We start from the raw sequence: 27,671 nt of genomic DNA, 5'->3' as shown, positions 1-27,671 counted from the left end.
ATAAAGTTATGAGCTAAACTTTTTATTTGATATCCACAAAACAAGTGCAAGGTGGTTGTTTGCTTATAATAAAAAGTTATAAAAACATTTGAATGCGCGACAGCCAACAACAACATGCATATATTGTACATTTAATAGGCAATTTGACTGTGACGTAATTGAGATTCTAGACAAGGGAAACCACCGTAGTGAAAAAATCCCTATTTAATGGAACAGTGGCACGAATCTTGTGCAATTGTGCATACTTGCAGGAGTTTGTTTAAATTTAAAGCAAAACACTTTCGTCTGACCGGTTAGCTCAGTTGGTTAGAGCGTCGTGTTATAACGCGATTATCATGGGTTCGATTCCCGTACTGGCCAGATCAACAAGCCTCGATAGCTCAATTGGGAGAGCATCAGACTGAAACTCTGAAGGTCCTGGTTCAATCTCGGGTCGAGGCAATTTTTTATTGATAGTGAGTAATTTTATTCACTAAACTTCTTCTTTAGATTTCCTATTTCGAAAACTCAATTCATAAATTCAAATACAAGTCGTCTAACCCAGTGCTCTTTAACCTTTTTTGCTACGGTGCACTCTTAAAATGTTGTGACGGACCCATGCACCATATTTAGTGAAAAGGTAAACTGAGGTCAAAATAATAAACATTTTTTGGAAAGAAACCATTACACTACAATATTACATAAAACAAACAAATTTGAGAAAATATTTAACGACTTTTTGTTGCTGCATATTATGAACCAACTGCTCAAACCGAGGAACGATCTTCTTTTCAATTGTTGTTATCTTGTTCTTTATATTTTTTTAATTGAGTAAGATATGCAGCGGTGAGATGGCGCAACGGATAAGGCGTTGGCTTTCCAATTATGCACACCTGGTTCGACTCCCGGCTTTAGCTGGTTGTTGAAAACACCGCTCACCTCTACCCAGGGTGTAATAAATTGGGTGGGCGTAGTTGCTGAAGTAAAGGCGGCCGAGAGAAAGGAACTGGCCACCCTACTCTCCTTAGTGCCGAAGGCTTAGTACAATGAGAACCTTATCTTCTCATACCCGACACTTGAATCAAGTATGGGACCCCCCTTTACCCTTTACCTAGGTATGCTTATAAAAATTAAAATATGATACTATGTTCCATTATCAATATTACAGTTAATATACTTTTAATTATTTCAATCACATCGTCAATATTCTATAATTAATTGCTCCAAGCCGTTTAGAGATATTCACTCCAAACTGCACTCCTGCTCCAAACCGTTTAGAGATATTTACTCCAAACTCCACTCCTGCTCCAAACCGTTTGGAGATGTTCACTCCAAACTCCACACCGAGTGCAGACCATAAACCACCATTTAGTTTTTTTTTTTTTTATTATAACTTGTAAAGTTATACTTTTTTTCTCATGTCATGAAATAAGAAGCATACTGTTAAATGAAAACATGACTACTTGGAAAGAAACGACAGAAAAATAACAAACTGCGCGAAGTAGGCTACAGCGTAAATTTTCGTACGGCAAAAGTATCAACTGGCAAAAAATCAGATTTGACACCGTTTCGGCTCCTGTTTTTGCCAAGAATTTCGGGCTTCCACTCCACTCCGACACCTGCTGAAACCAGACTCTGGCTCCTTAATACTTTAAAACTCTTGCTCCTATAGGCAACACATCTGGACAGGACTAGAATCAATGTGAAATATTAGGCCATATTCTAATAAGTTGCCATAGATATACGTACATTTTGAAACGAAATAAACCAATTGGGGCAGCTGATTCTAAAGTAGCCCAAGTCAAAACAGTGATTTTGAGATAATCGAGTTTAGAGATTCGTGCTGTGGTGGACGTTGTCGCTGAAGGTTTGCAATCTTTATTAATCTTCATTAGGGAATACAACCTTAAAGCATAAAAAGCATAAAAAGTGAATTAATACCAAGGCTGGATTTCAGCCGGAGCGGTCCGGAGCGCCGCTCCGGAAGCTCGGTTAAAAAATTGACTTCTCCGGAACGGCGTTCCGGAAGCTCAAATATTTTATACTCTTATTACACTGGTCAACAAAAAAATTTTTTTTTCTTGCATGGGCTTTGAGAACTGATTTAGGGTAACTTTGAGGTGCTGAATCCGAATCTGGCCTCGGATTTATCCTATCACGTCAGGTTTATGAGATATGATAACAGCAAATTGCTACTTTTGTCAAAAGTGGAAGATTTGGCGTTGCGTTTACCACCAACATATGCAGTGCTATAACGAAAGTTTAGTGTTAGACAGGCCAAAACAGCTTAAATAAGGTTACTGAACAAGCATTGCCATAGGCCTATTTAAATCTTTGTGGTTTCATGAAAAACATTGACGGGGGAGGGGGCAGTTATACTTTTAGCCTCCCTTTTAGCTTGTTACTACTGCATGGTTAATAATGTTGCTTAGAAAACAAATTATTATCAAAATTATAGTTGGTGGGTGTATTTCAGCTATTTATGTACTACATGGCCTGGATTTCTGGATAAAGCACAATGTGTATGTGCAATCAACGCAACGTCAAATCTTCCACTTTTGACAAAAGTAACAATTTGCTGTTGTCATATCTCACAAACCTGATGTGATAGGATAAATCTGAGGTCAGATTCGGATTCAGCACCCCAAAATTACCCTAAATCCATTGAAAAACTCCATGCAAGAAAAGTTGTGTTGACCAGTGTTATGCTTTGCCCTGTTCAGTAAAACTATATCCATAATTCTTGATGAGTCGACCACGTTAAATCACGTATCCAGTATCCACTCTGATTATCTTCGTACCAGTCTTGACGGAAGCGAACCTGTGAATGTATTTGTCTTGTTGAGCTCGCTATTCTTACGGCGAATAGCATCTTTGATTTCCTGAAGAGCTGCCTAAAATCATATGGCATGTCTACAACATTTTTATCTTCTTGTTTGATTGGTGTTGTATGTGATGGCGCGGCTGTGATGATAGGTCGCAAAAATGGTGTAGCAAAATGGCTTCGTGATTAATTTCCAGACATTGTGGTGTGGTATTGTGCAACCATAGATTGTGGAACTATCGGTTCGTCATGCTGTAAAATCAGTCAGTAATTTGAATCGATTTCGATCTTTTATGGACAAACGCTATAGCCTTTACCACGCTTCTCCTAACAATAGCAGGGAATTGGGTGAATGTGCAGCGGCTGTTGAAGTGCAGTTGTTGAAAATCGGAAGGGTAGGCCTACTGGACACACGTTGGGTAGCCTCGAGTTTCCGCACAGTTAGTGCCGTTTGAAATGATTTCCCAGCACTTGTCAAATTTTTCAAAAAGGGAGCTATTAGCGACACAAGAGATTGTCGGGAACGTGTGAAATATCAAGGACTCTTGTCGAAGATAACATCCACGGATTTCTTGTTGGACTTGGCTTTGATGTACGAACACTCGCAAGAATTATCCGAAATAGCCTAAGCCTTGAATTGTAAAACAAAGCATGTAGGCTACTATTTAAGATGCAGATAGCAAAATTAATAATCTTGCAAATTATTTGAAACACGAAGGAACGAACCCGGACGACATTATGACATTGCTAAGGATGCTGAAGAAAACTTAGAGTTCAAAGGTGTAGAATTACATGTAAACAATAATGCAGAAATAGCCTGCTAATCAATCCCCGCATCTTCTACACTGTAAATCAAAAAGTGTAGTTTTAACCACTTCTAGGGGTGGTCTAAAAATTCCACTTTTACTTTTTCATTCCCACCCCATAGCCTATTGGGAAAGATGGTCATTTTCACCCTACCAAAGGGTGATATTTTCCACCCAACAGAGAAGGGTGTAAGTTATAACACTTAGGAAATTCCATCCAAAATCGCTTGTTGAATTCAACAGACTTGTCATTTATTAACAGCTGAAAAATACTTGTCTCAACTATTTGGCCACAGGACACAGCAATGACACACGGAAAAAACGAAAGCATTGAAGTGGCAAAGAGATTGCGCTTAGATGAACGCGAAGCTGCTGTGAGAGGACTTCGTGAATATATAACTACGAAAAGAAGATCCCAGAGTCTTCAAAATTTGATAACGTCACTATAATCCCTTCCAATTTCATCGAGCGAGTGTGAGCGCGGATTTTCACAAATGAACCTCATACTGACATCTGACCGTGTTTCTCTACACACTGTAACTGTTTCAAGTTTACTCTTTATACGAATGATCCGTCTTCCACTGAGAATTTTTTAACCAGCGAAGGATGTTGGATCCTGATTACGTCATGGACGTAACCCGGCAATTGAGACCCGAAGTCGCCAGAGGTTTTATGATTTTAAATACGACAAGTGTCTTAAAAATTGTAGGCTATAACTTGAAAAATCAAAAATGGAAAAAACTAAAAACAAATTTTTTTCTTTTATTTTTCTACGCTATAACTTGTATTTTTTGTATTATTGTTTCACTAAAATATGAATATTTGCATTGAACAACGCTATACCATCTATAGACCATGATAGGCCTACTTACTTTAGCAACGTTTTAGGTACATCAAGTGTGTTGTTTCAAAGTCTTATAAAGACATATTTCTGAATTTCTTCTACGGCACCTAGCGCATTTGGAAAGTAAAAAACTAGCGCTCCGGAAGCTAATCTTCTGGAAATCCACCACTGATTAATACCATTTAATTTTGAACTGCTACTAACTGCTGTAAAGTCATTTAACCAACAACAACTTGAGTTAAAGAAACCAAAAAAACTCAAATTTTGTTGTTTGCTTATTACAGTGAAATGTTGAGCCATGGGCCACAGAAAAAGCTTGCCTAGGGCGCAGAATAGCCTTGCGCCGGCCCTGCCTACAACTACAAGCAAACATGTTTTGATGGATACTGTTTGATGAAAGTTTTTTTTGAAATTTAAACAATTCAATTTACATTATAAAGCTATGAGCTAAACTTTTTATTTGATATCCACAAAACAAGTGCAAGGTGGTTGTAAAAGTTATAAAAACATTTGAATGCGCGACAGCCAACAACAACATGCATATATTGTACATTTAATAGGCAATTTGACTGTGACGTAATTGAGATTCTAGACAAGGGAAACCACCGTAGTGAAAAAATCCCTATTTAATGGAACAGTGGCACGAATCTTGTGCAATTGTGCATACTTGCAGGAGTTTGTTTAAATTTAAAGCAAAACACTTTCGTCTGACCGGTTAGCTCAGTTGGTTAGAGCGTCGTGTTATAACGCGATTGTCATGGGTTCGATTCCCGTACTGGCCAGATCAATAAGCCTCGATAGCTCAATTGGGAGAGCATCAGACTGAAACTCTGAAGGTCCTGGTTCAATCCCGGGTCGAGGCAATTTTTTATTGCTAGTGAGTAATTTTATTCACTAAACTTCTTCTTTAGATTTCCTATTTCGAAAACTCAATTCATAAATTCAAATACAAGTCGTCTAACCCAGTGCTCTTTAACCTTTTTTGCTACGGTGCACCCTTAAAATGTTATGACGAACCCATGCACCATATTTAGTGAAAAGGTAAACTGAGGTCAAAATAATAAAAATATTTTTAGAAAGAAACCATTACACTACAATATTACATAAAACAAACAGATTTGAGAAAATATTTAACGACTTTTTGTTGCTGCATATTATGAACCAACTGCTCAAACCGAGGAACGATCTTTTTTTCAATTGTTGTTATCTTCTTCTTTATATTTTTTTAATTGAGTAGGTATGCTTATAAAAATTAAAATATGATACTATGTCCCATTATCAATATTGCAGTTAATATACTTTTAATTATTTCAATCACATCGTCAATATTCTATAATTAATTGCTCCAAGCCGTTTAGAGATATTCGCTCCAAACTCCACTCCTGCTCCAAACCGTTTAGAGATATTCACTCCAAACTCCACTCCTGCTCCAAACCGTTTGGAGATGTTCACTCCAAACTCCACACCGAGTGCAGACCATAAACCACCATTCAGTTTTTTTTTTTTATTATAACTTGTACAGTTATACTTTTTTTTTCTCATGTCATGAAATAAGAAGCATACTGTTAAATGAAAACATGACTACTTGGAAAGAAACGACAGAAAAATAACAAACTGCGCGAAGTAGGCTACAGCGTAAATTTTCGAACGGCAAAAGTATCAACTGGCAAAAAAATCAGATTTTGACACCGTTTCGGCTCCTGTTTTTGCCAAGAATTTCTGGCTTTCACTCCACTCCGACACCTGCTGAAACCAGACTCTGGCTCCTTAATACTTTAAAACTCCTGCTCCTATAGGCAACACATCTGGACAGGACTAGAATCAATGTGAAATATTAGGCCATATTCTAATAACTTGCCATAGATATACGTACATTTTGAAACGAAATAAACCAATTGAGGCAGCTGATTCTAAAGTAGCCCAAGTCAAAACAGTGATTTTGAGATAATCGAGTTTAGAGATTCGTGCTGTGGTGGACGCTGTCGCTGAAGGTTTGCAATCTTTATTAATCTTCATTAGGGAATACAACCTTTATTAAACTAAAGATTGCAAACCTTCAGTGGCAATGTTTGTCGTGGCATGGGTTTTTGAACTTGATGATCTCAAATCCACGTTTTTTAACTTAGGCCACTTTAGAATCAGCTGTCCCAATTATTTCACTGACTAAAAAGAAAGAAAACCAAAGTTTATTAAAAAATCTGGTTAAATCTGAGGTTGTACCGACTTTAACCTTGAATTCGTACAAATCATCGCATTTGCATTGACTTTAATGTTTCAGTCTCACGTATCATATATTCTCAGCCTTATGGCTTTAGTCTCATTATGCCATAGTTTGAAAACATTTACCATTAATAAGCTCACATTTTTGACTTTAAGTTTAATTCATTTCATAAACGGTTCTCTCTTTTTAAACCATAAACAAATAAATCCAAGCAACCACACGGCATTTAACATAATATATTAAACTGAACATAAACTATAAACTACGAACGTTTTCGGCCTTACACATGTTAGCCCTTTTCAAGTAACGGAAAATAGCTGATTATACATCTACATTGAAATAAATAACTGATCTACACAATAAATTGATTTCTCTTTTTAGACAACCAAAGAGCTTAAAGAAACAACGTTCTCATTTTTTTCCTGGCTCAACATAAATTCTTAAACTCGGATCTGTTTCACTTCCGACAGCGGCTGTGTCAGTTTTGTTTTATCTGCTTTCGACACTATGTGCCACATCGAAACGAATCAATCCGACCTCAACGACGCCCTATTGTCAACCATTCAATTAGTTAAGTTCAGTCAGCCATCACAACACACATGGTTGTAAGGTCGCTTTTATTCTAAGTTTCTTGGCTGATTAACTTTGCTAGTTCGCTCACTGGCTATAGCTATTCTAAAATAACTTATCATGATACACATTCAATATTTTCAGTCTTAATCAAGTGTATGCTGTATAACTACATTTTATTGTATAGCGTGTGTTTTAGAAAGCACTTAGCCTACAAGCAGGGGCGGCGTGTCCAGGGTGAACTAGGCCGTCGCTTAGGGCACAGCTTTCAAAGGGGCGCAGAACTGTCTTTTTTGCAGTTTTGTAATTTCTTTATGACTTCTTTTTTTTAAAAAGACGTTTTTGTGCTTCGAATATTACCGTAGGATCTGTAGGCTCATAGCCTACTGCACTTTACGAGATAATAAACAAATTCGCTCTAATGCTTTGAATCTGCAAGTTTGATTGGCTCATCTAGAAATACGGACTTGCTGCTTTTGCAAAGCCGTTGCGATTCGATTCCCGTACTGGCCAGATCAATAAGCCTCGATAGCTCAATTGGGAGAGCATCAGACTGAAACTCTGAAGGTCCTGGTTCATTTCCGGGTCGAGGCAATTTTTTATTGATAGTGAGTAGTTTTATTCACTAAACTTCTTCTTTAGATTTCCTATTTCGAAAACTCAATTCATAAATTCAAATACAAGTCGTCTAACCCAGTGCTCTTTAACCTTTTTTGCTACGTGCACCCTTAAAATGTTGTGACGAACCCATGCACCATATTTAGTGAAAAGGTAAACTGAGGTAGAAAAGACTGGTTGTGATGTAACCAGCAGCCGTTGTTGTTTTCTGATGTCAGTGGCTAAACCCTTTTTATTTTCTGAAGTAATGTGCCTGCCTCTGCACACCTGTGTGTATAAATGTGTTAGTTAGATTTATTGTTGTGGTCTGTGGGGGTCGTGGCTAACTGGATGACAAGCTTATGGTCTTTCGCAGCGGTTAGCTCAGTTGGGTAGAGGGGCGCAGAACTGTCTTTTTTGCAGTTTTGTAATTTTTTTATGTATTCTTTTTTTTAAAAAGACGTTTTGGTGCTTCGAATATTACCGCAGGATCTGTAGGCTCATAGCCTACTGCACTTCACGAGATAATAAACAAATTCGCTCTAATGCTTTGAATCTGCAAGTTTGATTGGCGCATCTAGCGGGCTTGCTGCTTTTGCAAAGCCGTTCCATGAGCTTTGAGATTTTTTCAAAACGTTTCTTAAAGAGTTGATTCGTCATAGCACATGACTATAAGAGAACTATGTTCAGAATAGAAAACTGTGAATAGAGAACTAGAGAACTGTGTTCTGTGACTATGCGCTCAACATGATGGAATTGGTAAGGAAACTTACTAATCGATTAACGTGATCAAGTTTAACATCTTTAAGTTTATTACATATAGAAACACAAAACTACGCAACAAATTAAGTATCGAACGTTTTCGACATCACAAGATGATCTGTTTAACACCTTTTGATGCAGTTACCTTTGATTCTCGTGGAGCCTATCCTTGAGTTTGACCTAGTCAGAAGTAGCCTACTGTGCAGTTTTTGTCTTTTTCTGTTTATAGACTTAGTTAACCATTGCATTTTATTCAGATGTAGTTAAGTTATATGTATATTATTCCTGAAGAGGACATCTTGTCATGTCGAAAACGTTCGATACTTAATTTGTTGCGTAGTTTTGTGTTTCTATATGTAATAAACTTGAAGATGTTAAACTTGATCACGTTACTCGATTAGTAAGTTTCCTTACCAATTCCATCATGTTGAGCGCATAGTCACAGAACACAGTTCTCTAGTTCTCGATTCACAGTTCTCTATTCTGAACATAGTTCTCTAGTCATGTGTGCTATGACGAATCAACTCTTTAAGTAACGTTTTGAAAAAATCTCAAAGCTTATGCAACTCCGAGTATGGAACGGCCAGGCCATATTTTATGACCGACTTTTTTCTTCATGTTCTCATGTCAACAGCACAACCAGTATTGGCCTACGTTTTAAAATTTGACAATTTGTACATTACCCTATTAATGCAAAAACGTAGACTGAGCTCTGTTCTGGGATACTTTCAACAGGTAAGTTGCTATGTAGCTTTCAATAAATAACCTCTTCGGCTTAAGGAATCACACTGAAAAAGACAAAGCCCAAGCGTTCCTTTTTTTTTAGTTATATAAGAATGCATAGCCGAGTAGTGAGATCCCTGGGACGGCAATCGAAAGGGTGCCGGTTCGACACCGCTCGAGCATGCGGCTGTTTCTGTAGCAGGACACTTAGGCATGCCTGAAGGTGGACACGAAGATTGGCTTCCTTACCTTCCCGTCCACTTAATTTAAATCTTCAACCACCGGGTGTAAGCCTGGATACGACAAACAAGTTGAAGGCCTAATTACCAAATCGATAAACAAATATTTGATTTTATATGTTAATCTAAATTAAGATATAAAATGCTCATCTGGCTGGAGTTAGTTAGTGATATGTTTTAGTTATATTATAAAAGTTTGAATATTATCAGTTATCACCTTTTTAATCTAAAATTTTCAACTTGAAAATGCAGCAAAGTTTTTACACTCAAATTCTTATATCTGCCTTCCTTCTTGCTAGAGGCTATGACGATTTAAAGAGCTTGAGCTTTGATTGCTCACAGCAATAAATTTCTTTATGGCAAGTTTGGACAATTTATTATTTTTCAATTTAAATTTCCACATCACCGATGAAAAGAATGAAATCTTAATGAGTTATCTATTTATATTGCAGTTTGCACATTCTGTAGTTAAAAATCACTTATGCTACCTTAGCATGTTGTTCATAATGGTAGGCTAATGTAGCTGCTAGCTTTCATCACTGCAGTTGGAAACTCAAATCACCTCACATGCCCTTTCTGGCGCTGAAGCCACTCTTCCATGGAGGATTATCACTTCGTAAATTCTTAAAATACACTTGGGAAGCAAATGTAGCTAGAATACGTGTACAAAGGTAACCGACAGTGCAATGTTGGCGATTCCTCAGTCTACACTTGCCCAAGACCAAGCAGCCAAAATGACGATGCTGGTTTCGCTGTTACTGCCTGGCGGCCTATTTCTGTTGGGTATTTATGAAAAAACAAAAAGCAGCTTTTTTGTGAATTTTGTTTGGATTGATGAGTCTGCCCTCACACCTTCAGTGCGTCAAAGGATTTTTCTGCGTGATTGATTGCCCTGTAATTATCACCTAATAATGGTGAATTAAATTATTAAAAGATAACAAAGAAACCCTTTCAATCAATCGACTTCAACTATTAAGAAGCGTTAAGGGCAATAGTGAAGCAGCAGTGGACAATAAAAAATCTTCGCAGCATGGTGATGGTGAAAGCTGCATCTGATTCATTCGAGTGTCGCCCAATTGCAAGAAAGACTAAAAACGTTTATGTTGAAAATAGATTAGAATAAGGAACATAGCCTTAGCATCAGTTGATAAGAGCACTTTTAGTTTGTGGAAGTGTCCATACAAGGAAAGGCAATACTTCCCAGAAAAACAAAAGTTTAACCTTTAGCCGATGTGAGTGTCATCTTGAGATCACTGTGGTAACAAGTTTGAGTAATAGTTTTACTTGTTGAGATAAGCAATTGCAATTGTATAATAAAAGTGAGCCAATGTCGATGTTGCAGCAGTTTCTGTGAAAGTGGTGCTCTCAGAGAAGCATGGGTTTGCAAACCAGTAAAATTAATTTTGCAGCTCTTGTACAATAGTGACGGCACAAACAGCAAAATCCGTGATTTTTACATAGATTCAACGTCTGCAGACGTCTCAGTTGAAAAATGACGAATTTTGCTGTCTGAGCGTACGCCGTCAAATAAGAAAGTCTTCAAGTTGCTAAAGTTATGACTTAATTTGCAAAACTTCTCAAATGTCTGTGTTTTTTCACCAGATTTTGACTATTCTCACACTCAGAAACCAAGAAAGTAAGTGACAGAACCATCGTCATTTTAACGTTTTAACACGTTGAAAATGTTTTTAAAAAGCAACTTTTGCTTGCTTGGACATTGTCTTACCAATCCCAACTCTGCATAGCCGAGTGGTGAGAGCCCTGGTTCGACGTTCAACAGGGTGTTGGTTCGACACCGCTCAAGAGTATGTGGCTTTGTCTTTGACAAGGGACTTAAAGGCATGACTCGATTGCGAAGTGGTGCTCCTTCAACTTTTGTGCTTGATTTCTTTCATGATTTTGAACTCTGCACAGTTATCGAGAGGAGTAACTACGACCTTTCTTTGGGCTATGGCCTGGTGAACTGAATTGAAGGCGAGATTGAGTGTAATTTGGATTTATTTTTCATTCGAAATCTGATGCTGCGTAGTCGCAAAGTGAAAGCATCACCAACTTGTTGGTTTGAGGTCCACAGAAAGAACAGCAATTTAAAGCAAGTGATTAAAAACTGACGGAATTCAGTTTCTTACTTCCAATTTTTACTACTGGAAGATTACTAATTGGATGGAGATTAACATTTTAGCAGAAGGTTGTCAATTTTCAAAAACAGCAGCTCGGCGTTGGTTTGGTTTGGTTTGGTTTTGAATCTTTATCCTCGGACTGACAAAGCCTTGATAGGTTATTCCTGGTACTTGTTCGCATACTTGTAGAGGCACTTGACGCAGGGCCGGTTACCGAGATTGGCAGAGTGAAGTTTTCCGATTGTTGAAGTCTTGTTGCCGAGAAATTATTCCATTCACTAGGTGCCGCTGAATGGAGAGCAGTCCTGAAATGCGTTGCTCAAGCGCACACCCCGAGAGTCGAACCAGCGCCGTGTGATCTTGAGCCCGGCGCGTAACCACTGAGCTATCGGGGCTTTGCATTGACTTGATAGCGATATCAAGAGACTGTGCTTTGACCAGAGACAGACATGATGTCAGAATGTGAACACAGATATTAGCTTGCCTGCCACTCAATTTAAATTTTGAATCGGTGGACAAAACCTTGAAAACGAGAGGAAAATTATTACAGAATTTCGTTTTGAGATTTTTCAGTAGCAAATAAGCCACGAGTGGAGTGCAAAGCAGGATAACGTTTTAATGCTTTCGTGATTGAATGAAGAAGTATTTCTTGGTTACTAGTTTTGCGTTTTCTTCGCAGAATTGGACTGGTGTTGTTACTTATTTGTCGGAAAATTTTAGCAGTTGCATGTTATGGACTACTGTAGTTGATTTGTTCGGTTTCGTTTTATTTGGAATCAACTTTTATGGAAGTGCAATTACCATTTCTACTGAAAAAGCTTCATTTTTAAAGATTTTACATGGCGCAAATGTTCCAATGTTGGGCACATTTAGTTTAGTTTCAACTTGTATCCTTTGGGCTACTTTCGGGCTGGTTTTTAATGACAGTTAGGCTCGAATCTTTTTAAAAACATCTGGCAACACTACAGTTTTTGCGACAGTGTGGTTAAAGATGATCGGTGAAAGTGACAAAACCCAGACATTGTAACTTGAGATATCGTGGTCTCCAAACTACGTAGGTCAAACGCCAAGTGAAATGTTGTACAGTAGCAGCGCAGTCGGTTGCATTAGAACGGGAGGGCTTATTGATGTCATAAGAACTTCTTTAGTATTGTGTGTTAAACTGATTAAGTATAACTCGACAGGTAATTGAAACTGCAGATACTTCTTTCGAGCATACCGACGTATTCCTATTTGTATATGTGCATGGCACTGCATTGTATAACAAGAAGCATAATGGCAAATGAAGAACAGCTTATAGCTTTAGTTTTTGTTGAGATAAGATACAATTTTTGTGTTATTGAGGGTACTACAGATCGCATGCCAGTAATACTAATAGCTATTATTTTGCAACAGATAAATATTTTTATGTAACATTTCGTCAAGTGTTTCGGCATTGAAATGCCTTACGAGGTGTCAATGTCAGGGGGAGCCCCTTGGGGATTTCGTCTTTCCGGGGGGCCCTTAAATGGAAAGCTGACTGCTGTTTCAAGAGTAAGTTTTGTTTACAATAGGCCTACATTTAATTTTATTTATGAAGTTAAAAAAATTGTTGCAATGTTGTTAAAAACTTTAATATATAGTTTACTAACCGAATGCTTTCCATATGAGTTGGAATTTTTGGTCTGAATTTTGAAACAAATATTACAAATACCCAGTCAGCAACTCAATGTTTTTTGCATTGATTCAACGTCTTCAGGTAAAGATTTCAAATTTTTTTTAGTATCGTCGTCGTGCGAGCCAAGTATCATGGCACGTATAGGCCTACATCAGTTAAGCTACAGAAATAAATACATTGAATGCGATGCTGGTACTAGGAATGACAGCGAAAAACCACAGGGTCAACGAAGTCAGCTGCTACCTCATACAACAAGGAGAGGCATCAACAACGAGAGAACAAAAAAACGAAGACAAACAAAGTTATAAAAAATAAGATGTTGAGTCATTGTAAAAAAGGGCTGATTTGCTGACTGGGGATAATAAAGAACAACAAAGCTTTGAGCACAAAATAATAACTTTTTATTTTTTTAAGATAACACCCGGAGGTAAAGCAGCACAAGCCAATGTAATGCAAGGCGATGCCTTGATCGCTATCAATGGCTTTGATATCAGCCATCTCGATCTTCCAGAAATTATGGAAATGATAAGAATTTCAGGCTGGACTCTTCACATGACGCTTATCAGGTACATGGTAAGCAAAGTACTGATAAGTGTGATGTCGGCTTTGGTGTAATGCTTTGTTCAAAACTAAGAAAAGTTTTTCCTATTTACTGCAAGGTTAAAAAAAACAAGCGGCATTGTCGCAACAAGGGAGAAGTTGGCCTGTCAAATGTGGTTTCACTATTCTTATCAACTTGTTATTTTAGCTTATGACGAAAGCAAAATATCTCTCACGTCACAATGTCGCGAACACTTCGTGGTGGAGACGTGTTGATTAGCACAAAACTTTGAAGAATTTTCTCAGCAACCTTTTTTAAAAATTAGTTTGAGCTAGAATTACGAAAGTTTATTGATAAATTATTAAAAAAAAATTCTGAACAATATTTTTGCTATGAAATAATTAAAAAGTAGCATTAATAAATTCTATAACTACGTATGCTGAAAATTTTACTACTTTGTTTGATTTCGTTCCGCGTCATAGCCTATTAGGTTCAAAGTCCATTTTAAAGACATTGGCAATCCTTCTGAGTGCTTACAGCTCATTTATTTTTTCTCTGTTTAGCCAGGATGAAATAGTTCAGGTCACAAAGAAAAAACGTGTTTCGGAGACCAATATCACGGCTGTTTCTGAATTGTGAGTGTATTGCAAGAGATTTTTTGACTTAAAATTTTCAGTTTAATTTCGGTTACTTCATTAACTGATTGACTTCGGAGTTCGGACTCTTCAAAACCTGTTTGAAATATTTTTATTTTGAATTTCTTATTAAAGTTTTGTGTAATTTATTTTCCATAATTGACCGATTCCAAGTATGCCTATCTATTTTATGAGTACGGCTAGTGTATGATACATAGCAGACACATTAAAACCACACTTCGTTGCAGAGAAAGACCTCGAAGTCAATCGGTCATGACTCCTATGAGGCAAGTGCAAATGTTACAGTTTCAAATATATTCTAATAATTGTGTTATCATAAATATCAGAGCTGTTATTTTTCAGGTTTTAGAAATCTAGTTACAACTCAAAAATTTCCAGCTAAGTACAACTTTCCATTCATAAATACAGTATTGTTTTCCCTTCTAAAGCCCAGACAGCAAATCAGTCATTCGTAATAATCTAAAGAACGATTGATTTGCTGTCTGAAATAGGCTACAACATAAATTGAATACTACAACATTTCCTTTTTTCTAACTATGCAACTTAAACTTGTGGATATGTTTTCAACCAACTGATTATAAATGGGGAGGGAGGGTTAATTTTGATTTAAACTTTAATCTTGATACAACAGGGTATTAAAAATTAGGAAAGTTTCGTCCCAATAGGGTCAAGTTGAGCTTGCATCGGTATAGGCCTACAGGTTAACCACAAACCGTGGAGCTAAAGCTCTCCCAACTTCTGAAAGATCTCTTCAGGATTAGCGCATTGTTCGGTGTCCTTTTGATAGAGCTTTCTCAACAACCACCTCGCGTCGACAGGTGGGCTCTTAAACATAAAAAAATTGGTGAAACAAATGAATCAATCAGAAAATCAGACCAACCAGAAGTTACAGGAGCAGCGCTTCAACCAATCAGAAAGTTACAGGTAAAACGGAGAAAAAGCGTAAACACTTCTGATATAACGTAAAATCCGTAAACATTCCGCCGTAGTCAGCGTGGTCTAGTGGGTCAAGGCTTGGGAATACAGTTCGATGACGTGGGTTCGATTCCTACCCCTGTCATAACTATTTTTTCTTTTGTAATAACCAAACAAAGGTCAAAGTAAGATCAACTCTCTGGCTGACTGCTAGAGGGGTGACAATTGGACGGTAGTCACTTAAGCATATGTTCTGATTGGTTAGCGGTGTCTTTCAGGTCTTGCGGGGAGTTGTCATGGTTAAGTGGCTACCGCGTCGACAACCATGCAATACAACTGTGGCTGACGTCAGATGCTTTGACAGCGTCAGCAGTTTACCAGCCTGTCAGTATAGGTTTTTAATGCGACAGCCTCCTCTGGACTCCAATGTACAACCACGCCAATTGAATTGTTGTGTATATTGATTGATGTCAAGGTGAAGACTGACGATAACTGCAATAAACAAACGAGACTAAGACAGGTGCCTAACCTACACACATATTTACACTCGCACATAATAAATCAAACAGTATTCATACAATGTATGCTGCTATTCTTAATTGTCTTATTCTTACGGCATCATTTGCATCTAAATACAGTAAACCAAATCGCACAAAGTATGTACCTGACGTTGGCGAAACCAAGACCCAAAGAGAAAACTGAATTTCTTCCAAACGAACAATCTACAACAACATTTACCAATGAACTCAGGCTTCAACAAAGTCACCATAGGGCAGATGAGAAATTATCAGGGCATGTTAATAATGATAGGCTACCCTATGCATCAAACATCACACACTAACTACAACATAAAAGGTAATGACGGATATGAGCCCAACAGCATAGTATTTGATTAGACCAGGTTTACTATTAAATTTGTATACTTGCACCTTAGCACAGATTGAGCACAACACTAGATATCAGGACAAGTAACACAGCAATGCAGATAGTACGCAGTTCCGATCGACTTAATAAGGACAACATACAACTATTCATTTTCACTAATGACCATTTAAACTTAGTTCCAAGCTTTCTTTTAAGTGATTTCAAACGGGCCACATTTTAGAAAGATAAGAAAAACAGGGTTGCCGGATAAAAACACAAACATTAAAAAATACGCAAGGAGCGGAGAATCACGCAGCCGTACCAACAACAACAACTCACTGTTGAGCAGCCGTTGTCAGCCTGAGGTTTTCAATTGGTTGTTGCAGCAGAAGCAAACCAAAGGCAAGCCAATCCATGTGATTAAACTGAAACCAAAAGATGAAATATACAGGTAGATGGAGGGATTGAGCGGAGAGTCTCAGAATGAGGACTTGAATTATAAATGTAGAGTAAATTTTTGCAGACAGAAGCCAAAGATGTTTTATCAGTTGTTATAACAAAACAAGCTAATAGCGACTTCGTTTTTTTGAAAAGTAGTTTTTAGAGATAGTGGTTAGTCAATGAACGGTCGCTCAAATACAACCAGCGTAATACAAACTGTTTGCATTAATTTCACGCTTTCGCGCATGCGCGTAGTCATGCGCTCAAAGAGAAATGACCACTGTCCCGTGTTTTACGATAAAACCAAAACCAGAAAAATGTTTGCGGTTGTCTTGCAGCATATTTAATGTGTGTTAGTACAGTAGCAGATAATATTTAAAGTTTAAATGCCATAAACAAAAAGTGACGTCCATACAATATTAGGCAATTGGACGCAAAAAGTAATTTTCAGGGTAGAGGGTTTGGGCGGAAATTTTAAAATTGTTTTCAGAGGTTTTAGAATGTCCTGTTGTATCCTAAAACCAGGAATAAAGTTGAATTTGAAAAAAGCCGATTAACCCCCTCCCCCTACTGACTACATGTTGACAAATATATACATTTTGTACACCTAAAAACGTGCTCCGTTAATTTATTACATTTTGTAACAACCCACTTCACTAACATTCTGACTGGTGTTGTAAATATGTGAAACAGTTTTTATGTTTTTCTAGCGAACGTGTCAGTCGGGCTTCCAGCCGTCTAAGGTGAGTTGCATTGATGCTTTGACAAGATCCAAGCGTGAATGCATTGCATGTCAGTCAAGAATGGCAATGTTAAATTTATTTCAGTTGGTATTAGGGCTACCATATGTCCTCTTTTTAGAGGATTTGTCCTCTTTTTTCAAGAAAAATGAATAGTCCTCCAAGGACACTCAGAAATGATCAAATGTCCTCTTTTTTTGGTATTTTGAGTTTTCTTGCTTAAATTTTCAACAGGATTTTATTGTTGTGCGAATTTTCGGCGATGGCTTGTATGTGCTTTCCAAAACAATTTTCTGCACCAATGTAATATTCAAAGATAACTCAGAATATTGGAGTAGCCTATCTTGTTGATCCGTTGTTGTAAACAATCAGACGTCTACTGTATTGTAACATATCAAACACCATTGTTTCGCGGTTATCGGAAGTTTGTGACTTTGAATTTGAATTTTATAAGGAAATTTTCGACAATATATCAATTTAAGAAATCAAAAAAATGAGTGGGCTATGTAGCCTAAATCACGAAGAAATACATTAAAAAATGTGATTTAAAAACAGAAAAATGCAAACGAGTTTAAAGTTTTACAAAACGAGTTCAAAGTTTTACAAAAACGAGTTCAAAGTTTTTGCGAAAAAATAATCTTTTTACTCAGATTTTATTAAATTGATTCAACGCTTGTAGACGTTATGATTACCAACTTAAGAGTTTGTCTCGTTGGTCAAGTGAAGAAAGTAGGAAAGAATGTCCAAAAGTGCAAAATGAATAACATGGCTTACGGTGGCAAATAGAACGCATTTTATGTACGATTTTCGTTTCAGCCTTAATGGTGCATGGAAATAAACAGCCTTTTAGTCATCTCAGTCCGTTTTCAGAATCTTAACTATTGAATAGCATACAATTTCAATCATATTTCATGCCAACAATTTTGTAATTTCAAAGCTGATCCTTTCTCACTGAAAAAGTTAAGGCATTGCCACCTGGAGGTGGTGCATGATTTGTCACATTTTGTAAATTTTTGCGATCGTTGGTGTCTGACTTAAATTTTCTAAAAATCAGATATTTTCGCTTTTTGCTGACTCGTAATAATATGAAAGATTTTTTTTACCTTGAGGAAGCAGTCAAAAATGAGAAAAACTATACTAAAAAACGTTCAAGCAGACTGTAAAAAGTCCTTGTAAGCAAGTCTTGTTAGGCTACCAGTCTGACTGAAATCTCATAGGTTAAATTGTCTTCGTTTTTCCATCCCTTGTGATGTTAAAACTCATTGTGTCACTTGGGAAAGACAGCAACAGATGTTAAAATATGATTTTTAAAATATTTCACTCAGACAGCAACCAAAAGTTAGAAAAATCTGGAAATGTGTTGCAGAATGTAGGCTAACAAATCAGGCCGTATACGGGGGCTGCAAAAGATTCATAGGCCAAATCTGGCATATAAATCTACCTTGTTTTTTTGCTGTAACTTAACGTTTGCTGCATAAGCTTAAAATTATCCAAAAGATGTAAAAGATTGTCCAAACGTAAAATTCTACTTGCATTTTACTTGCTGGCGAAACGTGTCCTCTTTTTGGGCTATGAAAATATGGTAGCCCTAGGTGGTATGAACTGGGCTACTCACATGTTACCGTTTGCAAAAAAAACAAAACACATTATTCATAACTTTAAATTCTTATTTAATGCCAGAAACTGGTATCTTGCATGAAAATGATAGTTTTAAGTTTTTCGCAATCGAATTAAACTTTTGATTGATGTGGAACTTCAACTCCAATGTTACTTTTTGCCGCAGTGCTTGTGATAGAGACGACTCTTTAAAGAATGAGAAGTTAGAAGACGCGCTTGAAAGCACCGACCGAGAGATGTGAGTGTTGGTATAAGAAAATAAATAAGCCAGCAAAGTTTTGACTGTTTTAATCGTTTGACTAAACCACTGTTCATCTGGATCGTATCTAATGTGTGGCTTAAGTTATCATATTTAAATTGGACATTTTTTTCAATTATCTTCGTGCTATCTTCTGTGACTGGAGCTTTCTAAGTAGCCTAGTTGAAGGATTTCATAATTTGGCTATGCGAGGCTGCTGGGGTTAAGTTTAAAAAGTGATTTCCTTAATCTGAAATAAGTTTTTTATTAATCCGCTAAGGAAATTATTGCTATAAACACCTGATTTGCAAGTGCCAAGTAAGAAACGTTTGAGCAACTAAGAAAGAGAGTTAATTGAAGTAATTTGAAAGCATGAGTTTGTTTTCGTATTGGGCTACAAGACCTGCAGACTGGTTTATTAAACTTTATGATGGATTCAGCATTTATGAGAAAATATTGCTTGTTATCAGTGATGTACGCGCATACAAATAATATTGACGCCGTCAGCGTAAACGCAAACGTTCGAAAAACCATACGCCGGATGCGTAAACGTAAATTGTAAAAAAAAAGTTGGCGGCGTCAACGTCAGCGCATACACTAGCGTAAACTCATTTTGTTTGCTAGGTGCCAAACATTCACACGGTATAAACCACTCGAAACAAACAAGTTTTATTTTGAATTTCCACGAAGAAACACAAGCATCTGAAAGTGTTCATCTGACATTTTGCTGCGTTTTGGTTTCAATATGTCTTTGCCCATTGAAAACATTCTTTCAGCTGCAGCGCTGGAAAGTATTGGCGTGTTGTAGCGAATAAAAAGACATTAAAAAGTATGCGTTGACGCTATGCGCTAAAAACCGCGAAAACTTTATGGCGTAGCCTCAAGCGACAACTATCCAAAAAAATGTGGCCCCAAGCGTTAGCGCAAACAAAAAGTCTACGCCGCAAGTATACGGCGTAGAATTTGCGGCGTATACGTACATCTCTGCTTGTTATACTACGATTTGCATCATGCAGCGTTCGCCCGTTAACTCAATTGGTTAGCATGTGACTTTGTGAACGAAGAAGCTACTAGATCAAGTGGCGCTGGTGCGACTCTCTGGGTGTGCACTTGAGCAACGCATCTCAGGACTACTTTCTATTCAGCGGCACCTAATGGATGGAATAATTCCCCAGCAGCAACACTTCAACAATCGAAAAACTTCACTTTACCCATCTCGGTAACCAGCCCTGAGTCAAGAGCCTCTACAAGTATGTGAAACTACCAGGAATAACTCATCAAGTCTTTGTCAGTACGAGGATAGAAATTCAAAACCAAATCACCTGAAACCTTACGCATTAGCATTATTTTAGGGTCATGTCAGAAAGTGTTGGATCGTCGTCTGCTGCAACCCCAGCTTCACCATCAACAGGTGTCATAAGCCCAACAAGGTAAGCGCAATTCAATACCACAAAGCTTTGAAAGATTTTATGAACGGTTGCAGATGTTGAAATGCTTACAGTCTACACTCTACAAGGATTGTGGCGTATGTCCAATAGTGGATCTTATGACAGTGAACTGAGCATCTGTCACGTGAAGTCATGGGGAAATAACTATGTAAAATAAACGTAAGCTAATACAAATTCAACAAAAAAGATGCCCCTCCAGCGAATAATTGTTTGTTGAGCCTGGGGTTGTGCTGCTTTATTTGGAGTGCCTCATGAATTTTAGTTTCAAACTCTGATGACAATAAAACAAAAAAGATTGTGTTTCTCGGCAATCGAGTGTAGCAAGAATTGACAGCGATAAACACGTGTTTCGCCCATGAAGCTTATGGGCTTTTTTTTTCTTTTTCCTTACCTTTGTTGAAAGAAAACAATTAAACTAACTGTCGCCAAGGATATGCACTTTTGAGAAGGAGCGATCTTTCTGGTCCGAGAAACACATGTTTTTGGAAAAGTCTTGATGACTATTGTGGAGGCTACACCCGTATGGTTAGCCAAACGCAATGCTCGCTGTTCTATAGTTAGTAGTCAGGTAGTGCTGACGCCAGGAAGATCGCTCCTTCCCAACAAAAAAGAATTTCAATATTTTATGGATGCCCCTTGCCTTTAAACGCCATAGGTAAGGGCTACTCAACTAGCGGACCGCGGTCCAAATCCGGACCGTCTGGATGTTGATGGTGGACCTTGGGCTTTTGGAAGAATAACCTCATTGCCACGTTTCAGGGCTTCTGTAAACAGATTTCTACTGGGAGGAAGCAATTTCACTGTGATTATCCTAGTTGCTGGCGGGATTCGCCCCCCAGATTCCCTAACACTTTTTCAGAAATCCAATTCGGGTTACATTTTACCTAAAAAAGTGGTTTAGTACAGATAATTTAACTTTTGTGGTTGCGTGTGAAATAACTTATTCACCGGACCGCTAAAAATATTCAACTTGTCAAACTGGACCTTTGTTAACATTAGTTGAGTAACCCTGCCATAGGTTGAAGCGTGGCATATGTTTACCTCATTCATTGTCTTTTTTATTCTTTCTTGCAATGCTTATTCGGAAAACAAGCTGGGCTCTACCATGTCTTCTAGATTTGCTATTGAGCGTGACACTATCATAAATATCAGAAGGCGAGTTAGTAATCAATACTGTTTTTTGTAGAGATTATTATCTAACTTTATTATGTCAATTTCTCGTATTTTTTGATTATTCTTTTAACTTTTTTTTACTACGTTTGTACCCGTAACACGTCAATGAACGTTGGTTTAACGTTTGTTTCTCCATCTTAAAATTTCATTTACTTTGCTACAACTCCACACACAACGTTTCATCCAGTAATAGATTCAATGAACAATCAATTAAGTCGGCTTACTGAGGTAACCATGTAGCTTGGCTTAATTACATTACAGTTGATTAACTTTTGTGTCAATACAATGCTTAGGGAACGTTACAAGCTCTTCAGATTCCCAAAAACACCACTAGCCTAGTATAATCTAATTTTGTTGATGTTTTGTTCCTATTTGTTAATTGTTTTACCACTACCCTACATGTAACTAGCAAATGTTTTGTTTATATCTGCTGTATAGGCTACAAAACAATCTACAAAAAGTTGCTGAAAATGTTTTAGGGAATGAAATAAATTTGTAAGAATCTGTTACAACATATTTCCTCGCAAAGCAATGTTGGAAATTAATAAATATCTGAGCTGACAGGAAGAAACTGTAACGACATTCATCATTATTATAGAAAATGATTGATTTATTTTTGACAAGATGATATTTTCTAGAAAAAAATCATTCCCTTGCATGTAATGTGCTTAACTATTTTTATCATTTTTCAAGCTTAAAAGCAGTAGACGTTTGCCTTCAAAACACTTCGAAATACGTCCACAAAGTGGCGCTAAAGAAGCATTCGGAAAACCATGTTCATGAAAATGGATTTAAAACCTCGCTCGGGTCTTCTAACTCCAGTATCTCTAAGAATGTTGATAATGTTGGTGAAATATTTTGTGGAAGTCAGCAAGGAGCATTATTGCGGTGACTTTTACATTTGTCACACTTGCAGTCAGCTGCCTGTACATTTCACACACTACGCGTGCTTTGTGATCACCACTGTATTGGAGCAGTTGCACGTGCAATTATTTTTATTTTCATTTATTTTGCAAAGTGAGAAAAGCTTGCATGTGTTTTAACTCTACACCTCAACCCGATTAGGTTAGTATCAATTCTTCATTCGATTGTAAATTGTTGCCTTTCTTTTACTTTGCAAGCTTATTTATTCTGTATTGATTTTATGTAAACGGCCTTCAATTTTAGTTGTACATAGAAAGCATACTTTAAACTTGATCTGGCATGTACACAATGATACATTGTAATCTAAACCTTGAATAAACTCAATTTTTTAGCCATTAACATGCAGTAAATTAGCTTAAATACCAAGAACTTACATGTGTTTCTAATCCTGCAAACTTAAAGTGTTTCAAAGATTTAATGATGAACTTTTGCATTTAATATTTCTTGTAGTAGAGCAGGCTATCCCACATATATAAATTCTTTTTTGATCAGATAAAGGTTCGCCTAAGTCAAGTGACGCTTTAATCACCGTTATTTCAGATTGTTTTTCACAAAACGAAACTTAAAGTATAAAGCTAATCTCTTATGATTGCATGGTACACCCGTGTACTTTTAACTGCAATTTTAAAACACTGTTTTTAAATGGTTTGGCAGTATAGAAAGCCAGAAGATTTTTTACACGACGAAGTTTTTAAAACATTTTTTTAGTTTTTAGTTTTTTACACATGCCGCATAGATAGTGAAACTTTTTCTTTCACATTTTTACAGACAGCAATTTGTGAGCCACCATCTTTAAGTTTCTTGCTCTCGTCATGGGTTGAAGGCAATGAAGCACTAAGTTCCTTTATTGTATTGTGATTTTTCTATTGCAGTTTTGTAATCAAATCCTGGCCATCGATTGTGAGTCCAAATTATTCTGAGCAAGCTAGCCTAATTTATATTCTTTAAATGCAGTGAAACTAAAAAGAAAAACGAGATTTCAGAGACACAACATTTGGAAACATCCGAACGCACCATTGATGCGAATGGTACAGATCTTCCTCAACAACCGCCGGCACCAAAGCCTAGGACACGGAAGCTGGAAAACGCCACGAAAGAGACTGAAAAACACTCAATTTTGGATGAAAGTTGTAAAGAAAATACGTAAGGTTTAGTTATATTTAAAGTATTTGCACAAATGCCTGCAGTTAGCATGCTTCCTTGATTACTTTTGCACTCCTTTTGTCACGTGTACTCCGCGAGGCAGTACTCTGTTCTATTCGTATCATTTCATTCTGGCAGGCTAGCGAACAACAGCTTCTTTTGTTCTAGTTCTAGTGTTGAGTTTAACAATCTTACGTTGTGTATTTTGTTGCAGAAATTGCGATTCGATCATTTTTCTTTTGTTAATACATTTAAGAAAAATAACCGTCTTTGTTCATGATCGAATCGCAATAAAATAACCGTCTTTGTTCAGTATTCAAGTATCTCGAGAGTCAAGACATAAAAAATTGTGAAGAACGTTTTTTTTGTTTTGTTGCTTATCTAGAAACTGCAAAAAAATGTTTTGCTTGATGTAGGCTATATTTTAAAATTGAAAATAACCTCGGCGTAATGCATGTTATGCCTTCTATGCTGAGAACGTGGGTTCGATTCCTTTTTAAGTAATCTGTTATTCTGGTCACTCAAAAATTGAACAAGAAACTTCATTTGAGCCAGGCTGAAAATTTAAGAAGATATTTCTTGTGCTATTAGAAAAGCTTCTGACTCTGGTTCGTTAATAGCCGTACAGGACATAGGCTACTTCATTTTTCCAAGCCTCAAATACCTACTTGAATACTTGGAGTAGTCCAGTTTTAATTTATGTAGCCTACTTAGAGCTATTGAATTTGAAAGAAGGTTTTAAGCAGTATCCTACAGCTTATCTATTTTAACTAATTTAAACACTAGCTCATACCTGAACACTTGCATTGGTTGTTTTAGGGAGAACACAACACCAAAAATGCCAGACTACATACGACGCCAATTGAAACCACCAAAAAAACAGCCAGTGTATAACCCCAAGATGACTTGGCTCCATGTAAGTTTTATATTGGAACTGGCTTACATTTGTAAAAATACTGTATTGGCCATAATGCCGTGGAACATAGGCTACAGTTAGAGATTCGTTTAACTGAAGACTGTCACAAACTTCAAAACGGCAACAAATACTTTTATTTAGAATTCATTTTTAAATGTTTAAGATTGGGTGTTGTGCTTTTCATTCCATTTTTTTTTCTTTCATATTACCTTTTTTCTACACTCCGATTCTTCCACGGTGACTTCCATATCAGGATAAACTTAAGATCTTGCCTAAAAAGCCCAATGGATTGTGAGTATTTGATTTATTTTAGTAAAAAAGTGTAATAGCGTATGTACCTCATTCCTATCAACAAAAGGCTGTTTTCAGAGTTTATTTTTTAACTGCATATAGGCTACTGCACATAATATTTTATACCGCGCATGCAGTATTCAATAGAGAAGAACAACTAACAAAATATACGTTGTTTTTCAGATCCGATCCTGGGAACAGTTTAAAGATAGCTGCCGCTGCTTATCCTTGTCAGCGTATTGAAATAGAAGGCCCATTGTCGGCAACGATAGTACACTCACAGTACAACACGCCGGTTGGAATGTACAGTGCCAATCAGATTGTCAGCACACTTGTCAACACGGCAGCTGCACAGGGAGCTGAAGTTCCAGATCCGGAGGCATTTGGGTACAAGTGCATTTCAATCATTTTTATTAGGTTTATTGTGGTTGCATCTGCATTTATAAAAAAAATAGTAGAAGTTTTTGCTTCCGTTTAAATTGTAGTCTACATGAATATTCTAGCCAATTTGTTAGTTTCTCAAGAATTAAATGTAATTCTTCAATCACCATCTTACTACGATAGTCAAAGACCCTACTGTTTATTTACGTTCATCACGGGCTGAATGTTGTTATTTGCAACATTTAATTTTCATCATCGTTTGTCACTTAGCAAACCATATAATGCCATTAAACTTATGTTAAATAACATTCTACTATCTCGTGTCCTCGAAGCGTCCTAAATACTGCTACTCGTTTGAGTTGGCCTATACATTCTCACTTATGAATAAGTCTTCCTCAGTATGTTGAAATCGCTGTACTGCTGGTGCTCCCTGTTATCACTCATACACTTCAGCATGTGCCTGCTATTGTATAATATGCTGGCGTTTTGTTATCTTCTTACCCACTTATAGTCATAAACTTGTCAATACTGTGGGTTTTAAATGGCAATTGCTGTTTTGCATATCCTCATGCGAAACATATCATCATAACTCCAGCTTTCCAAATTTAAAACAATTCAAATGTTGCGTGTAAAACGTTTTATTTTTCTGAGCAGTCGCTAAACAAAACTTTGTTTTCACAGCCTTAAACATTGTTGTGAGATGAGCTACGAAACTGTTTCGATAATAAAAAAAACAGTAGGGCTGATTGGTGCAAAAAACTGCATGTCCCAATGAACTGCCTTTTGTAGCAGCTGTCGGCATGACCCTCGCACCTTTGCATTTGTCGTCATTTGTACGGTATGCCATTTCCGTCTATAAATGCGCTCAGTTGGTAAATCAAACCCTTTTTTCAGTGACCAACACGTGGATGTTGACATGAATACTCCAGTATACAAGATGGTGCATGACTCTGATCGGGCATCTCCTGCTCCCGCTCAATCTCGTTCCATCAAGATCCTTGATGCTCTTTTGGAACACGGAAGAGAGATGCCAAGACGGATCTTGTAACTTATAAGAAAGTGGAGGACACTGGAAGTGTTCAATTTCTACTTGAAAACAATGTAGCTAAATATAAACATAGTGTGACATATGGCATGTTCATAAACTACAGGGTGACCCAAAAAGATGCGTACCTATGAAAATTTCAATTGTGACTTTGATTGAAAAGCTATTTACTTCAAATTACAACCACACATTATTCAGTTTATGGACGACCATTGACCAGAGTTTCAGCTTTTTCTGTCAATTTTTAGTCAATTTATGGCTTTCCCAAGATGTGTTCCAAATGTGAAAAAATCGAATAAAACACGGGTACGCATCTTTTTGGGTCACCCTTACAAAAAAAGCGTTTATACTGAAATATTGTAAATATTTATGTTTTAACATGAGGTCCTTATTCAAATAAAGATGGAAAATTAGAATTCTTCTAGGTATGGTTGGCTATCAAGTAAATGTGAGCGCTTTAACGGAGTAGGCTACTTATGTTATTTTTGTTCGTAGTTTAAGTTTACAAAAAAATTCTACATAAAGAACCAACAACAAAGTTTTAATTTTTGTGCACCAAAATAGATTGAGATGATATTCATCGAAGACTAATTAAAACAATCTCTGTACAATTTGCTCTCTGTACATAAAAATATGCCTTCTCAAAAATGCTTAAAATTATAATTTATTTTTTTCAAAAAGAAAAAAACAAACAAAAAACAATGAAGACCTTGTAAAAAAAATTTACAATTTTCAAAAACGAGAACAGTTCAAGGCATCAATATCTTATTTAACAAACAAGTGTCATTATTCTACAAGCAAATGTTTGTAATGCATTTTGTTTCAAGACAATTTTCGACTTTTCAAAAGTGTAATTACCTCAAACCACAATGTTGCTAACTAGTCACAAGCCAAAGCTGCAGGATGAAAAATTTATGACAACATGGCTGTTGAATGTCTTACTACAGTAGTAAAGTGTTATCCCCTTGCTCTCTACTACTTAAGGAAAAGATATAG

At 36.9% G+C, this 27,671-nt stretch overlaps 1 protein-coding gene and 3 non-coding genes across 5 annotated transcripts; all 4 read left to right on the top strand.

Moving 5' to 3' along the window:
• The first annotated feature begins 369 nt into the window (after positions 1 to 369).
• Trnaf-gaa (transfer RNA phenylalanine (anticodon GAA)) lies at positions 370 to 441 on the top strand. Its single transcript has one exon. It is a non-coding gene; the product is annotated as a tRNA-Phe (tRNA).
• A 4,803-nt stretch (positions 442 to 5,244) lies between these two features.
• On the top strand, positions 5,245 to 5,316 carry Trnaf-gaa (transfer RNA phenylalanine (anticodon GAA)). The gene has a single exon. It is a non-coding gene; the product is annotated as a tRNA-Phe (tRNA).
• Positions 5,317 to 7,766: 2,450 nt separating this feature from the next.
• Positions 7,767 to 7,838, top strand: Trnaf-gaa (transfer RNA phenylalanine (anticodon GAA)). Its single transcript has one exon. It is a non-coding gene; the product is annotated as a tRNA-Phe (tRNA).
• Positions 7,839 to 13,084: 5,246 nt separating this feature from the next.
• On the top strand, positions 13,085 to 27,057 carry LOC145779952 (uncharacterized). Of its 2 annotated transcripts, XM_082591644.1 has the most exons (13): positions 13,085 to 13,218; positions 13,757 to 13,908; positions 14,447 to 14,518; positions 14,767 to 14,805; positions 17,470 to 17,502; positions 19,283 to 19,354; positions 20,707 to 20,784; positions 22,669 to 22,863; positions 23,854 to 24,042; positions 24,862 to 24,958; positions 25,212 to 25,249; positions 25,433 to 25,636; positions 26,525 to 27,057. In XM_082591644.1, the coding sequence occupies exons 1-13, from the start codon at positions 13,126 to 13,128 to the stop codon at positions 26,676 to 26,678; spliced, it is 1,416 nt and encodes a 471-aa protein (XP_082447770.1). In that variant the 5' UTR covers positions 13,085 to 13,125; the 3' UTR covers positions 26,679 to 27,057. The 2 variants fall into 2 exon arrangements, with proteins under 2 accessions (XP_082447770.1, XP_082447771.1); XM_082591645.1 differs by lacking the exon at positions 22,669 to 22,863.
• Positions 27,058 to 27,671: the final 614 nt, after the last annotated feature.

The sequence above is a fragment of the Aplidium turbinatum genome, chromosome 11 (genome assembly GCF_918807975.1).
Source record: "Aplidium turbinatum chromosome 11, kaAplTurb1.1, whole genome shotgun sequence".
In the NCBI taxonomy this organism is placed as follows: Eukaryota; Metazoa; Chordata; class Ascidiacea; order Aplousobranchia; family Polyclinidae; genus Aplidium; species Aplidium turbinatum.
Note: the sequence above shows the minus strand (reverse complement) of the source record. Positions and strands in the feature narration are given on the sequence as shown.